General features: G+C 37.0%; 1 protein-coding gene across 4 annotated transcripts in view; it reads right to left on the bottom strand.

The window, feature by feature from the left end:
- TSPAN12 (tetraspanin 12) overlaps positions 1-17,596 on the bottom strand; it is a 42,705-nt gene that overhangs the window by 11,236 nt on the left and 13,873 nt on the right. For 3 of the 4 annotated variants that reach the window (XM_069850532.1, XM_069850540.1, XM_069850548.1), the window contains exon 5: positions 3,256-3,330. The exons of the other annotated variant lie outside the window; for it this stretch is intronic. In XM_069850532.1, the coding sequence (XP_069706633.1) occupies positions 3,256-3,330 (75 nt within the window). The remainder of the gene's footprint in view (positions 1-3,255; positions 3,331-17,596) is intronic. 4 annotated transcript variants of the gene reach the window in all.

Here is a 17,596-nt window from a genome sequence, read left to right as displayed (position 1 = left end):
AGCCTTAATAGTCACGGTGAAAGAAATCACAATATAAGTTTTCACTTGGAGGATGGGGAAGCCCAGATCCTCTAACGGCCCTGAATTAACTACTCTATTCAATTTGGAGCCAACAGTAAGGGAATCCTGCAAATAGCAATAAATGTTATCTAAGGAAAAAAATAAAATCACAGTATTTCCCAAGTTTTTGTTGTACTAGATGCTCTACAAAAACATAGGGACAATCACTGCCTGCCTGACCTCATAATCCAAATAAGAACATCTGATAATGTTTCACTACAATTGCTAAGTTACATTATATTTTTGATGCCCTGGTAAAGCTTCATAGATCATACATATTAATATATGAATAATATCCCAGAAATACAAAACACTTCTCACTTAGCCAAATTTTTATTTCTTAAGCTATAAAGCATTGAACTTACAGCTGTCTGTGTGAAAAATGTTAGCAGCAGAGCACTAAAGATACTTAAAAATAATAATAACACAGAGTATTTCTACCATGAACATTTCTATTGGTCACTATATTAAAATAATCTGGGTTTGCACTCAATGCATTTCTCTGTCCACTTTGCTGGAAGTGAGCACTCTGCTTTCTTTGGATAATATTTGATATCACTGCAATTAAGCTCACTTTTGCTAGACTGTTTTTTTATCATCTTATTTGAGTTGAATACAGTCCATGGTTACGCATGTAACACAAGGCGTCCAACTTCTTTATGAAAACAATGGAAAAGAGAAAAAAAAGAAATCAAGAAGTAAAAGAAGGAAATTAAAAGCAAGTCAGAACAAACTAAATTCCAGTGTAGGAAGGCAATTTGAATTCTGTAGCTAAAGAGGTATATTGGAATTTGTGTGTTTGCTCCGAGAATGCTAACATGTCAAACCAAGGACATCAATGTATCCACTGAACAGCTTCCTGTCAGCTCATGCACTCAGTAGTGTGTAATAAAACATTATCTTCAGCCACATTTGTCTAACTATATGCCAATACTTTCCTGTACTGTGTAGACAAAAAGTAGAGATGCTGATCTGATTTTAGCGTAAGTTCTGTAAAGCTCGGTTTGTCATTGAGACCTACTTATTCATTATTATTTTTCTAATGAGTACCAAGGCTTGTCCAATGCCCAAGTAAGCTGAGAATCCACACTGGCTTTTCAGTCTTGTGGGTGGAATAAATTAGTCATGAGGCACACTTCTCACTGAGAGCTATCATGAGCTGGAAGGAAAATTGTTTATACAAAGACTCTTACAGCAACTTGTTCACCCGCCAAAGAGAGCCCATATTGGATCAGCAGAGGCGGTTATATGCCTTGGTGACATTTTTGACATCACCCACCCACTCACCCTAACGCCAACCTATTCTCTGAAACCTACCAGGGGCTCATGATTTCATGCTACGCTGAAATCATCAAGACATCAAGTCACCCCTGTGGGTATAAGAAGGAGTTGTCTTATCTTTATCAAGTAGAGTAGGAAAAAGTCTTCTCCAGGGAAGTGACATGCACAGGGAAGAAAGAACCACTGAAAACAATTGTGCTCTTCCAGACTGCCACACCACCTACTGGTCTCAGCAGCAAGAAACCAGAGTTTGGCCCATCTCGTCCCATGAGGAGCAGTAGAGTTCGGACAAAGGGAATGAGATGAGGAAATCAGACAGAAAGTGGAAACAAAAAACCTCAGTATTTCAGGGAATAAGGAATTAAAAAATATAAAGGGAGAGAAGAAGAGACAAAACAAGAAAAGCAGTTGCTCACGAGATTTTTTTTTCTGTTCTATTTGCTTGTTCATACACTCAAATTCCTGTGAGAAAGAATTGAAGAAGCTAGTAGTATCTGGGTTCACCATGATGCACTGCAGAAGGTGCAGACATGACACTCAGTGATGCCTCTTTTGGCAAAGGGCTGCAGGGACAGCTGTGTTTTTCTCTGGAGGGAAACAGCATCACCAGTGCCTTAACATATGGTAGGGCTACACTAGCTTTTATTAAACTGTCCCAGGTTTAAGTTTCAGTAGCATAACAGGTAATTGATACCTTGGGAGTCACTCAAACACACCATAACTTCATGTTCTCTAACTGAATAGAGAAGGCTGGAGAAGGCATGCACTAGTGTACTGAAGGCTCTATTATTTCAGGCAGCTTCCACTGACAAGATTTCTGTGGAAAGATGAATTTTAGTTTTAACTATCTTCCTTGGGAAATTCCCTGCAGAGGGCAGCTATGACTCTTGTCTACATTCCCAGTTTTAAAATGCATCAACAGAAGCTGATGTTAAAAGTAAAGGGATAGCCTTAATCACTGATAGGTTAGAACACACCTCTGGAATCTGTATTGCAAGGGAATGAATTCTGACACAAAGTAGAGCTATGTAACTTCAGGCTTCAAATCTGCCAGAAATTAGTTTGGTCCCAGTATCATGTAAACACTAAGAAGACTCGCTCCTGTCTTACTGTGGTGTAATTGCTACACACTTCTGGAAAGACCAGTATAACGGGCATATCTTGGCAGCTCAGAGAAAATATTTGTCCCTGTATTTGTAAAAATGTACGAGACCAAGTATGAGACATAAGGATATAGCAGCCAGCTAAATAACATTTCAGTTTAATTTCTGCTCAACACTTATTCCTTTTCTTTTGTGATGGTTACAAGTCTTCAGTTTGAAAATTACAGGTTGGCATAGCTATAAAAACTAGACAGAGATAAAAACTCTTCAGAAGTTTACAGTGGAGTGTTTTAGAGCAAAAACACGTTTTGTTAAACTGGCATTTATATCTCATGGAGGCAACACAAAGATGTCAGCAGACAGTAAGTCCACTTTTGAAAGAACACAATGTCTGTTTACAACGTAGCACACTCAACTACAGCTTTTTAAGAGGAACCATGAAGGCAAAGTCCCTTCAAATTCTCACACCTCCTCTCTCTAAATACTTACCTTGAGTCTGAAGTTTATACTTCATCCTCAAAACTTCCATTGACTTCCATAAGAACCTGCCTAAGTAAGAATTAACCAAAAAAAGTCCTAAAATCAGGGGCTGCAGGCTTTGGCTCTCAAAACCAGAGAAGATGGAGGGGAAACATGAGGAGGACCTTCCAGACAGACAAGGTTTCCCAGAAGCATTCCCTAGCAGTCACATGAAATTAAGATTGTCTGAATAATGAACAAGGATAAACATTACAGCAATTAGAAAACAGCTAGCTAATGGAAATATCTGTTTTATTCTGCTGAAAAAAAGCAGCCTCCTTTTCTGACTCACCGTTATTTCCTGCTCGTAGGTCCAAACACCACAGGCCAGTTCAACACAGAATATTACAAGCAAGCTTCCAAAGTACTGCAGAAAACAGAACAGTCTTAGTTATTTTTGACATTCAGGTTAACTTAGAAAAAAATACTTAAAATTATTACAGAACATCTAAAAACTTCACTAACTTTTCACATGACTGAAGACACAGAATCTGAAATACATTTTTGTATGCAGTAAATTTTCTAAAATTAAGTCATGTGGTACTCCTTACTGACTTAACATGAAGCATATGAACATTACCATTGGAAAACAAATTCACTTCCACACTGCCCAAAAGTACAGTGCTATCATGACATATTATGCTAAAACACTTGCTAACTGACAAGATGAAAACAAACAAGGTTCTTGAAAACCACATTCTTAAAAGTGATTTAGATATTTGAAGTCAGGCATAAATAGAATCATTTAGGTTGAAAAAGACTGTTAAGACCACAGAGTCTAACCACAAACCAAATACTGCCCAGTGAACCACTAAACCATGTCCCCAAGTGTCAATAAACAAATATTTGAGACTGACTGAAACACCCTCCTCTATTACAAGACCTAACCTTTGAATTAGCAAATATGCATATAAATGAAGCAACTATACAGGTCTTGGTAATGGGGGTTAAAACCTGGTTGCAATCTTCCGTAAAGTATCAAAAAACCCTTTTTGAACTGCAGGGTAAAGCAGCACGGAAATTAAGATTGCTTTAACTGTTGTCCTCTATTAAAAGTAACCCATTTATCTTTTATTCAAAGCAAAAGCACAGTTCTGTTCACTGTCAACTCCAAGCTTTCCTTCATGTCAATGGACTAAGCTTCCTCTCATTTTCAGTATACAACTTAAAATTACAGTATTAATGGGCGGAATTTTGTTTGGAAATCAAAGAAATATCATCACAATATAAAATAGGAGAGAATAAATATGTCATTCCATCTGGAGGACATATGCCAAAAGGCTTCTAATTTAGTCATTTAATTCTAGAATGTATTTAGGACAAGTACTTAAAAAAAGTCAAATGACAACAAAACATGTACTGAGGGTAATAGATACTAATATTTTAATAGGAAAAAAAAAGCTACATTATTTAAAATATAGACTATAAATCAACAAGTGTTAGGATATAACAGTCATCTACATGGCATCTTTTTCATTCACCCAGCCTGGGACTCAGTAATTCAGAGATATATTTGCAGCTACTGAATAGCATCTTGCTTTAACTTCTACTTGCTGACCAAATTGAACTCCCTGAATTAGGCTTATAGACACAAACAGTCAAATTAAAAATGTGCATGTAAAAATATTCCCGTGGATTTTCAAGAGAAACATGTACTCATACCCTCACCTCCCAAAGGTTTGTTTTAATAAAGATGGTATTGAAAGAAGAGGTCTGTTTTACTAGTAACGGGTTGTTAAAAAAAAACCATGGAAATCGACTTTGCAAAATATTCACTTTGAAAGGAGGAAATGATGCCACGTTTTAGGTCTTTTAATTCATACGAAAAAAATGTTTAGGGACATTATGGCTGATACCGATATTTTTGAGAGGGAGAAAAACTTAATGTTTTGGAGAAAAGTAAATTTGAGTTCTCAACTGTCAAAGAAAGTTTTAGTGGTTTTATAATCTAATTGAATTACAAGCCTGGGACTGCCTGCTATCCCCAAATCTTGCACAGAACTCAGTAATCAGAATGAAAATGATACATCTAGGGGTGTATACATGGCATTCTGTGGAAAACCCTTAGCTTGCAGTTCCCTGTAATGTTTCGTTCATTCACCAACCTTAACGTCTGAAATGTCCTCCCTTTCACCAGCATATAGTTAAGAAAGTATCTAGTAGCAACTGAAGATAAAAAAAACTCCAAACCCAAGATCTTCTCCAGTTACTGAATATAGCCTGAGGTAGAAAACTCTTTAGTCATATTCTCTCATAAACCACTTCTGGTTCTGCCAGAAGTTCAGCACTCCTGATTCTAGCTACATCAGGGCACTGTAGAATGAAACCTTCTGTTCTGAGAAAGCACATCTGTCCATGATGCAAAAGACAAGGAAGCACACAAAGAGTTTACACACATGAAAGCACACCCTAGGAACCGAGCAACTGCAGGCACACCAAATTCACAAACAGAAGCTTCAGTTTCCCTCTGCTACTGAAGGAGAATATTATACCTCTCTCTAAATGTAACAGTTTGCAAACCAAATAATTCGTGCGTAGGTTGTGTGGGAAAAAAGAACCCAACTCTAACCATTATTTAAATTTATTACCCCTAATTTCCATCTTCCATATACAGAAACTATTACTGGCTTCAATCCTTATTCCTTGTCCCCAGTTAAATTCCCACAGGAGTCTGAAAGCTAAATGCATCTTTCTGCATTTACACACTACTTTTTGCCAGAAACGGGGATTTGTTTTTTAAGCAAGGCTTAATATTTCTTCTATGGGCTGAGTGGCTACATTTTGTAAATGAGACTAACTCACTCAGGAACACCGTTGTGCATTATACTCCAAACTATGCCAGCAGATCTCTGATATTACTCTCTAAACCACACCTCCTTTAGAGTACTCAGCCACTGCTGAGATATATTCTACTGGCTTTTCCTTTTCTGAAGACAGAAAAAAGAGAAACAAAAAATGAGGAGTAACGTTGAAGTAATAGGTTTTGTGCCAATTCAGATAGCTATCTGCATGGAATCTATCAGAACATGATAAAGCACTGGAAAGATACATGGTATTTCTCAAATATGCATTAAAAAATAAAAATAATTCAAAACAATTTTTAGAAAGAATCTGTATGGAGTTCTAAATAGGATCAAAAGTTTTAGCCTGTGTAAAATTCCTGAACACTGCAGCGGCATCCTATTAAAGGGTACAAGCTCCATATATGCCAGTGCTTTGTGAACAGAGCATCTATGCTCTGGTATATGCCCAAAACATCTTCCTATCTCTCCATCTAAGGCTAAAAACCTGAACTATAAAATTAATTTATCCTAATTAAATTATGACTTTTTGGTTTTGCTATTCTGTTTTTTTCTATCAAACTAAGCAAATCACCACCACCACCAAATACGTTACAGGAACATAAATTTCTTTCCTGATCATCCCAACCATTTAGCTACAAACACAAATCAAAATAACAAATGCAAGCACAAAATCACTTATTACTGAATCTAATACATTTTTCATTTGCTTAAAAGGTACTTGTTCCAACAATTCCTGTTCTGTTCAGAGAGTGATGGCAAACAGCAAACACAAGTCCCTCTCAACATGAAATCTCTCCCTCATGGCCTTCTATCCTGCAGAGTACAGGATTTGTTTGTTGCAATCATGGATAATTGCAGGGAAGGATATAAAGCACAAAGCTTGGCGTTTTATGCCCTTTATAGAGATGTAAAACACAACTCCTACTGTAGTTCTACAGATTTTTTTGTTTGTCTTGAATTTGCCACACAATCTTGCAATTAATCACTTAATATGATTTGTATATGCTTTTCAGGCAACAGGTGAAAAGAAACTGTGAAAAATAAGCTTCTGTTTCTCTTACTAGCATGGCAACAGGATGATGGAAAAATTGGGAGTTTGGAAAACATGGTATGTGGACAGAGTACGTAAAAATTTTAAGTTCCATTCCCCAAATCACTGCCAAAAACATGGATTTTTTGAGGATTTTTGACACTAAAGTATTAAATTCTAATTAGATTTAGCAAAGTAAAACTAGAATTAAAATTCTGTAACATCCTGCAGTGGTCTACTTCACGCTGCTTTGGCTACTGCACTGAATACCCAGTGCCCTATTATTGGCCACCACAATAATCCCACTGGCACAGATACAAAAACACGTGAATGTCCTCTGAAGACACCCTTCCAAACTCTTGTGTAAGCATTATGCCAGAAATGAAGCTAAGAGCAGGAATCCTGACAGAAATTTATTGACTCGGGTCACTGTGGTCCTCTGGTGCCAAGCAGCCCAGGGACATAATAGAAGCCAGATACAAGGCTGTGCATTTCCAACTCTGTTCCTGAAGTGATACCACATGGGTTTTTTTGCTTTGTCATAGGCAAGTTCAGTAATTTTTTTGCCAATGATCTATATAATCACAGAATAGTTTAGGTTGGAAACGATTTCTAAACATCAAGTCCAACTGTAAACCTAACGCTGCCAACTCCACCACCAAACTATGTTCATAAACACCACATCTACACATCTGTTAAATACCTCTAGAGACTGTGACTCAATCACTTCCCTAGACCTACAGAATGCCTCATCAGCATTGAGATACTATAACCACTAAAATTAGTGGGCTGCTAGCCCACACACAAGGAGAATCAAAGACCTGAACATATCCCCAGTCAGGCTCTCGTGATCCTGCTCATATTAAACGTGCTATCATCACTTTGGTTGCAATTTGGAATTGTAATTTAATAGTCTAGGCAATTCACAAAAACACGAACCAAGACAGGGTTCTGCAGCAACCCAAATTTTATTAGAACTAGAAAGAGTAAGAGTGGCTTAATTCGTCTTTTTTCCTCCCTCTGACCTTTTGGTTTATAGGCTGCATGATGTCCCTGTTACTGGGATTAGGGCCCTATTTCACCTGTTCTGAAAGCTTTCTACTTAACTACTGTCATCCTAGAAAATCTAAGGAGGCTTCACAGTCTACTAAGTTCATCCCTAGAGAACAAATATAACCCATCGCACAACGTACTCAAAATATTGGCAGCTTCTTATGCTCACTTCTAGACAGCAAGAAAGCAAGAAAGCACTCCATATACACAAGCTAATGGCAATGACAGGGAGGGGCTAACAAGTGGAGTCATAAGTTTTAAATGGTGAAGAGCAAGAGCATGGTGGGTAGTGTTGCAGCTTTTGAAGAATGGTCTACAGGACTGTAGAAAACCTTCCATTTTGGAGCAAATACACTTTTCTTTGAAGCATCAGTGTACTTACTAATGAATCATTGTTCATGTGCTCTGTATTCATTTCATAAACATTTTTTTTTCCAAGCTTTACCACTCTCCTCCCAAGTGTTTTTCTTTTCTCCCAGAAGATATAAAACTTCTTTTTTTTCCCCCTCAGACCCAAGAAAAACCACAAACCTTATGTCAGGAAAATAAAGAGTAGCTGATCAGCAAGCATACCCTCCTCAGATTTGCTGTCTGCTGCTCACACCACTTTCTTGGGCAATGTCATCCATATGGCAGGAGCGGCAAGGAAAGCTCTGGGAGGGCAGGGGCTGAAGGAGATTCCAAGGGTAAGGCAGCTGCAGGATGAAACCTTATGGGAATCTAAAAGATCGGAGTATGTGGTATGTAAAACAGATGCCAGCAGATTTTAAGAGGGTTGTGTATAACATTTCCCAATGGCTAACAGCCTGGGAGCATCAGCCTTGTTCTTCTGAGACGCAAGCCATCCAGATATCTGTCTGCACCCTGAGAAACCTCAGATGACCACACCACTGCTGAATCACCAATGGGAACCAGACTTGCTGTGCAAAACCTAATAAAAAGTCCTTCCTCCTTCAGTAAGTTACAAACTATGGTTCCCTTCACTTTTGTTACAGTTACAAAACTAATGAGATTATTTTAATGATTTTCTTTTTAAATGAAGCAACATTCATTAAATGGGAATCAGAAGAGCTGCACAGAAAACTGAAATCTTCTGTTTATTCACTCCAGCACAAAGTTTCCCCTGCCACCCCTTCCTCTGTCAGCCCTGCCCTGAAGGGCTTAACAGTCCATTTGTCATTCTATTTAAGATTTGGTTTACTTGCTTGACAATGCAGAAATTTGTAAGAGATGCAGTCACAAGTCAACAAGGAAATTAACTAAAACCACCAACTTATAATATTAGCTACTGAATGCCATTCAATTCTTTAGAATACATTGCACAGCAAAATTATCAAATATCTCTATTATTGTAGATTTTGGTTTCCCAGATTACCAAATTTTGTCAATAGGTACAAAATGCTTTAAAGCCTGTGACCTTTGCAAAGTCCAAATTTTATAAAAATAATTACAACTTTTTCCAAAACCTTTATAACTAACTTTTTTTAACGGCAATGAATATTTTCATTTTCTATGGTATGTATCTAAGTTCTTTTGATTGCCCCATTTCCTTTTTTAAAAATTAAACAAAATTATTTATAAATAGTTACAACTTTGTTCACAGCCTCAATTCTTCTATGAGATATTAATGATCTGGTTTAAATTTTTACTTTAAAATCCAATCTTTGCTTACTTTAGAAATAAGCAAATGCACACATCAGACAACTATCAGGATTTATTTGCCCAAGACTCAATTACATCAAGTCAATGAACTCCAAAGAATAAGGATCACTGCAAGGTCATGGTAAAGTTCTGAACAGGGGACACGTAAAGACAGACATTATACCATAATTTCCTAAAGCCTTACAATATTCCGTTCCCCCCTGTTCTCCCCTTATTTCAAAACACAGCATCTCCATCTCTCTAACCCCTCTTTATTTTCTACCATAAAAAAAAAAAAATCCTTCTTTGGACAAGAAAATCCTTTTTCTTTTGTAAAACAGACCACTTGAGTGCCAATACATGCAGTAACTCTGCCTCAGCATGCTCCATAACACTTCAAACATCCACCATTTTGAGTGAAGAAGCACTCTTACATATTAAATCCACACAATAGCCTCTGTGCACCAAGCAAGTGTCTCCATAGTTAATTAGTCAAAAGGGCAAGATTAGGCAAGAAAAAGAGATTAATTTACCTGACAGACGTCCAATCCATACTCCGTAGCAACAAGAATGCAGTTGAACCACAGCATCAAAACATGACCCATCCATGAGGCTGGGCTGTGTTTCTGACAAGACATGGAAGTTTGGCTGGGCTTTGTCAACTTGTTTACTCATTTACTCCTTCCTTACTCTCAGGGACTCGCCCATTCCCTAGTCCTTTCAGCAGAGGAAAAAGAAACAAACAAAACCAGGCAAACAAGCCATGAGAGAAGAGGAGCTGGAAGGACAGAGGGCGGGAGAAAGCACTACAGTAGCAACACCACGTATCATTTCAGCAATTCTCCATATTCTTTCCTCAGTCAAGATGCAGCATTCGTTATTCCCATCCTGGTCTCGCTCCTAGCTCTACAGCCTCAACAACCCCAGTACCTTGAACGTCCTGTCATATCGGTCTCTGTCCGGTATACACTTTCATCATTCCACTTTATCAACCCTTCTATTACTATCTTCCCCTTTCTGTTCACCAGGGAGTAACACTACAGAACCCCTTCCAGCTCTGGTGCCATTTCAGACTCTTCTACATCAATGACTTTCAAGAATTTGGAGGGTGGAAGCAATATTAACAGCATAACAAGTGAGAACAGGGGGAAAACAGGAACAAAGAAGACAGAAAACAAGTACTGCTCCAAAAGTTTTCTATTGTGAGGCCAGACAAAGTGACATCTAGTAAAACCAATACTTAGGACATCAGAGGTCCAACACAAAATAAATAAAATTTAAAAAAAAGACTGTGCCTGTAAGTCTTAATTTAAACAATTTTAAAAAATCAATTACAATCACCTTCAAAATAGTTCCCTTCTGATCTGATACGCAGATGCATACAATGCTACCAATGTTCAAAGAAATTCTGCAGACTGTTTTCTGGAAGTCTGTTGAGGATCTCCATCATTTTTGCTTTCACATCTTCTACAGACAAAAAATGTGTTCCTTTGAGCATCAACTTGACCTTTGGGAAGAGGGAGCCAGGTCTGGTGAACAGGGTAGTGCTTAAGGCACAGTGATGATGTTATTCACTAAAAACTGCTTCATAGACAAAGCATATTCCAACCAAGGGTAAGAAAACATCTATATCTGAAAAAGCATCCACTCAGACTGAGCGAAACGATCAAGCTGAGCCTTGTCTCACTGTGACAGGTTAGAACATGTTCTATAACCATCTCTGTCTCTTCCCTCCCACTCTTGGTTTCCAAGCTGTAGGGTTAGCCTTGTTTTTTTGTGTTGGACCTCATGCATCTCCAAGAACAGGCAAAGTAATGACTCCCATCATGTGAGCTTAAGTATAGCATAAAGTCAGGCAGCACGTTGCATGCTGAAAACCTACTGGCACCATAAAGTGGCTTTTGTCAGATACTTAGTTTTTAATTTAGCACTGTATCTTTTTCCAAAAAGATAAGCAAGTGGCTCTTCACTATTGCAGAAGTATGCAAAACAAAAATCATTTTAACTGATGGCATCACAACTGCACTGTCCAATCTTGCTGTTTTAAGTCAAAGGCATTTCCCTGAATAGACATGAAGAAGCTGGACAGTATTTGTTATTTTGGGCTGTCAGATAACTGCATCGAAGAGTACTGTGCTGGCTCTGCCCCGCTATGACATAGCTGTGCACTCAAGCTACTAAGTCCCAGGGTGAGAGAAACAGATCATCCCTGTAGGTGCAGCAAACATTTGGATTTAAGCCAAGCATTCACAAGAAGACCTGGACACTCCCACCAGCTTAATTCCTGTCATGCTCCTCCACCCCAACTGTCTTCCTTCCATGGTACTTAAACACGCAGCTGCTCGTTTGCAGTTTATTCAGCACGCAGCACCCTTCATCTCTAAATACCTCCCAGTAACTCATAACAGTAGGCAACTTTTATCTCTCATCTATAAGCTCCCACTCCTAGTTTAGAAAGTTAGGCACTATTTCAAAACACTTGCCTTTGAAGAAGTCTTTTAAGTACATTCACAGCGCTGTACACTTACATGGGAGAAGACAAGGTCAACAAAATGCACCTCATGCTTATACAAGCAGACAGAGAGGTTTGCACTGGACCATGTAGCCCACTCCACTCCTCTGGGAGATCTGCAGAGTGCACTTGTTTCTGCAAAGCCCAGCTTCGCTCTGTGGTAACACTGTGGCATCAGCAACACCAATCTCAAAAATCTAACAATTTATTTGAACCTTAAAAACCCAAATCTGAACAGAAAAGAAGCTTACCCCATATCCCACTTCAAGGCGAAAAGATCTCTAAGAAGGATCAGTACACACATGCCTTCAAACAGCTCATCTTTGAAGTAAGTTAGAAATATCAAAAGAAAAAAAAATAGCCCTGTATTTATTTTCTTGAAAAGTTGCTCATATCTGAAACTACTTGGATATAATGAAAATCAGGGTATCTTAAGTCTAGTTTCTTTTACAAGTGGAACATCAAGCAAGAAGTATTTCAAAATGCAAGCTAAATGTCCAGTCCCTTACTTACCCACTGACTATCTGAATTTGAATTCTAGGACAGCACTGGCTTCCCAACAAGCCTGCACTACCGTATTATAAACCTGTCTTTCAACAAGACTGGCTAGTCTTATGAATCTCCATTTTTCTCCTGCTCATTTGTACATATGCTGCCGACAAAAGGCACAAAATGCAAAAAGGAACTTTCAGTCTCTGCCCTGTCTTAATTCTAAACTGCAGAGGCTTACACTAAGTGTATTTGTCAGTTATTTCTTCCCTTTCAATGCCTGATGGTTAAATAATGAAGAAATACTTCTGGTTAGTAAACATATCCAGTGCCAAATGTTAGTACAAGGTATTAGAGCACTGTGGTAAAATGTTCACAAGGGTCAGAACAAATATCCTGTATTATTACAAAACAAATAACCTATATTATGTATTATTGCTGAAATACAGGCTGCCACAAAAAAAAAAAATGAAGACAAAAAAATAATATCACTAAGCTGTCATACTAACTCATGCCAACTGTAGCCACAAGTACCATATCATAGTTGGTGCTGTGGTACTGTAGAGCAGCTAACATTTCACACAGAGCAAGAGTCCCTTTTAGGAAGACATTAGCAGTTACTAAGGTCTTGCAACATCACAGATGTCCAAGTTTAGTAGTCCTTATCACCTCAGCACGCACATGGACCTAAATGGGTGTATGGATATAGAAGTATCTGCCCCAAGTGGTGATACAATCTGTGGTTCTCCGTCATTTTCTGCTGCACCTTCCAGAAACCATTTTCACCAACACTGTGTTTAGCTGGCTGGGAACTACTGACATGAAGCAGCTACATTCACATTGTGTTTGTCACATATCTTCAGTTTACCTTTTAAACCAAAGCATAGTATAATTTCTTTTTTTCTCTTCATGAGATATTTACCTGCTTTCAAGAAAAATTCATTTTGGTTTAATGACAGTTTGCTTATGTTTCAACTCAATTTGCAGACTAAATTGTCTGTTAAGTTCCAATTTATAACCTGGTTCTGTCATAAGTGAATTAACAAGCTGTTTGGCTACACATCAACAGCATTTAACATCTAGCTCTGCGGAATATTTCTCTGCCAACTTTATCATAAAAATAATAAAAGGTTTTGCCCTATTGATAATCAAGTATATATAATGTTTTTTCCCTTTGTAAAAACATACGCAGACAAATTTGAATCCTGTGCTGTTTGAATGCTGTAATTACAGAAAACTCATAGTTATAAATGCCAGAATTTGCAATGAAAACTCCAGCCAGGAAAACATTTTCCAGTGGGATTTTCATGAAGCTCTTCCTGTCAAGCAACAGAGTTTACTCTTGTTTTCTTAATAAGAGAATAACTTCAAAAAAATTCCACACCCTTAAGATTACTATTCTTTAAGAATACATGCATGTATGTAAGTCTTGGTTTGGGGATTTGTTTTTTGATATTTTTTTTTTCCATCAGGCTGTGTACAAAACAGACTTTAAAAACAATCCAAAATGTACAAATTCTCAGAAGAGGCAAAGAGGATGCTTTTGGGATTTCAAAAACAAGGAAGTTAAAGAACCTTATTTGAAAATCTCTAACAAGCATCACAAAACCCAGACTCTAGTTTCTCATCCCTGGACTTTTTATATATTCGAGTCAGTAACCTGAGGCAGTCTAAATCTTCCAGTTTAGGCTGGCATCACAGCCCACTTCTCTAAGTAAAAAATGAGCCACCACCTCCATTTCTCTCCCAAACTTCACTCCCGTGAGCACTCAGCTTCCTTCAGCTCCCCGCTAAAAAAATACTAGCGCACCACTTGCTAACACCATTGACCAGCCTGCCACTGAATCAGCAACAAAACAGCTTATTAATAAATGACCTTTTTTGGTGTAACCATATTCCATGGCTGTAATAACAAGAAGAAAGCCGCCCTCAAACACCAAGCTGAGCAGAAGGACATTCAACAAACTTCACTCAGAGGTACACTTATGGAGGTTCAGTTAACATACTGATGACAACAGGAGTCAAAGCAAAAAGCATTTCTTCTTTTAAAGCATTCCTCTACATCAACTAGAATGCTCTTAAGGAAAGCTTACCATAAAGTAACAAGAAGAAAGTAAGACTCCAGTACTCAACAAAAAATTCTTTCTAAAATTATATGATTAATATTAAAGAGAAATCTATTTCTGCCACTTTGGCTTAACATTCTTTCTAAAGCTGTAAATTTAAAGCATATGGATGGAACCACTGAAATTATTTAAGTTGGTATTATTTTACTTTGTCAGATGCATTGAATTTACCTGTTAAACAGTTTTCACTTAAGAAAAAAATTAATGTAAACATAAAACTTCCTTGGTCAATAAAGCTTTATTTTAGAAAGGGCATCCTTCCTAAAGGCAATTTTCTAGCTACAAAATCCAGTTAGGGACTGAATTTATTCTGTAACTCAAAAATGCTCATTACAAGTTCCAAGAAAATACAGAAGGAGGATTTCATTTGACATAAAACACAAGACTTATTTCTAAGTGAAACATATACTATTCAAAAAAACTAGAAGGACTGAAGAATTCATGTTACACTGTTATGGTTGAGTGTTACTAACAAGATCAGGTTAGTAAATTGACCACTTGCAAAACAAAAGCACACTTTTACGCAAAGTTTATTTTCTTTTAGTTCACCTCGCTGTACAAAAGATATAAACAGGGGGAGGGGTTGTCCTTTGTTCTAATCTATTATAATTGAGCTTGATTCCATTCTAGATCTTTTAACTGAGAGCTTCTCACTATACTTTATCTTGCACTATGCAGGGAATAAGTGCACAGCTGGAATCCCCTGGGAACCCATTTCAAGTTAAAGGCACATCGTGTTCTCCAGAATCACGCCCTGAGAAGACACCCTGTTTCTCTTGACTCTGTGTTAGAAATCTCTGGGACCTTCTTCCCCTGAGATGGGGCATACACTACGGGTGGCAGAACAGGCCAGCACACGGACAACACGCTTTCTAGTAAAGTCTTTGGAGTCCATGTCTGGCAACTTATGCCATACAGCTGGAAAGGAAGCAGATTGTGCCGTGATGGAAATGTGCGAGAGGTGACCCCAGCAGCAGAAGGCAGGCGCCAAATGCGAGTCTCACACTCAATGTGCAACACAACTCTCAGACACACTCTTCCCACGACTGCTAACTCTGCAATGTTCGTAACTATATTTAGATCCTAAGGATTAAGCAATATAAAAATTATATTTTATGATTCTAAATCAAAATGATCAGCTGTACTTAACATTACATTTATTTTCTTTCATCAGAGTCATGCAATGAAATGTGCTTAGTGTTTTTACTTTGGTTTTGGTTGGTTGGGTTTTTTTTTAATATTTGTCAAAATTGCTCCACAGGATTAATACTGCAAATATTGCAGGTGTTAAACACTCTGATGGAAGAAAAAAAAAAAAAAGTAATTTATAATACAGACAGCAAACCTAGCTATCTTCAAGGATTCATCCCAACACTTATATTGTCAAAATAGAGCAAGATAACCTCACAACAATTTTGAAGAAATCTTCCACAGCAGAAGCGTTTACTTCTACATGAGGATGTTGGTCATTCACAATATAACAAAATTATACTACAGATATTTAAGGTACACCTGGGCTTTTTTTTATACCATCTAGCCTTCAGGACTATGCATTCTTAAAGTAATCAAAATTATATGATCATAGCTTTAAAATTCTGGTTCTACAAATAATCCAGAGCATGCATCTCAGAACACTGAAGTATTATATTTTATTACTATAAGCTGAGTAAACATTAGTTCAATTTATATTTCTGCCCCATGTGAAGCTGGGAAGGTTTCAAGCATTTACTTGCAAGATAAATTTCAAAAACAAATTAAAATAATTACATGTTCAGTTGTATTAAAAATACCTAACACCACAATATCCATATTTTATGGTTCTTACGCTTTATTAGATTTTCCAAAAATGAAATTGAATTAACAACATTAGCACTAACAATTAGCATACTGCCAGGAACATCAAGATTTGTATCCAAATATTTCTGCATGCCATCATTATGGCTCTTCATGTACTTCAAAAAGAAGATTAAAAGCATGATTGAAGAGGTTGTTAATGTTTTACACGAAGGTTTTTTCTTTTAGTTCACCTGACTATACAAAAGCTCATTTTGTTGATCCATCACTTTTCTGATTAGTCTGATGAATGAAGCATTGACTTACTTCTGCATACTTCTGTGGTATAACACAACTGCATTCATTTAACAATTAATCAGACAATGACATACTTAGGAAGATATAATTTAGTTTTGTTTATCAGTCTGCTTAACAAGAGCAAATTCTCAGGCTCCTGAAAATGAAATACTGAAACTTAAAACAAAAGAAAAGTCTTGCTTTGATTTAGTATAATTTGACCACCTAAACACAAAGTAATTTATTACCAGACATCATTAAAATCTATAAATTATTTCTTCTTTTCAACAGCAGTTCAAATAAACTGAAAGTCAAAACCAGTTTTTACTTAATTTTCTGTTTAATTAGTTATTATTTTTTTCAAGACTTATACCAAAAAGTGAACTTTTTTTTTTACAGATACTATGTAGCATTGGTCTACATCATATAGTTGCTTTTGCCTCATAATTAATTTTAATTCACATTAAAAACTATCACCAGCATTAAATAAAAAACACTTTAATAAAATAACCTTCTAACCTTGCCGTAAAAACTGAAGTCTTAAGAAGTTTACCATCTTTTAATACTTTCACGATTTATATTAAAAAAAAAATATGTACAAAGCCCTCTTAAAGTATGCAAGAATACTGGATAAATAAGTACTTGTTATCAAATTACATTAATCCACTATTTTTATGGAAGTACTCACAACTATGAAACATCTGTCTTAGAATTTATTCTCACTGACTTCAACATTGCAAGGTTAACATCAAAATCTAAAAAATGCATGACTTACTATAAAGTATTCAAATTTAAATGAGATTTTCCTAACTATATCGTTTTGAAAGAACAGCCTTCATGTTGTATACATGCCTGACAAATGTTCAAAATCCAAAGCCTTATCACAGTTACATAGTGCACAGAAACTT

The sequence above is a fragment of the Phaenicophaeus curvirostris genome, chromosome 1 (assembly GCF_032191515.1).
Source record: "Phaenicophaeus curvirostris isolate KB17595 chromosome 1, BPBGC_Pcur_1.0, whole genome shotgun sequence".
NCBI lineage: Eukaryota > Metazoa > Chordata > Aves > Cuculiformes > Cuculidae > Phaenicophaeus > Phaenicophaeus curvirostris.
Note: the sequence above shows the minus strand (reverse complement) of the source record. Positions and strands in the feature narration are given on the sequence as shown.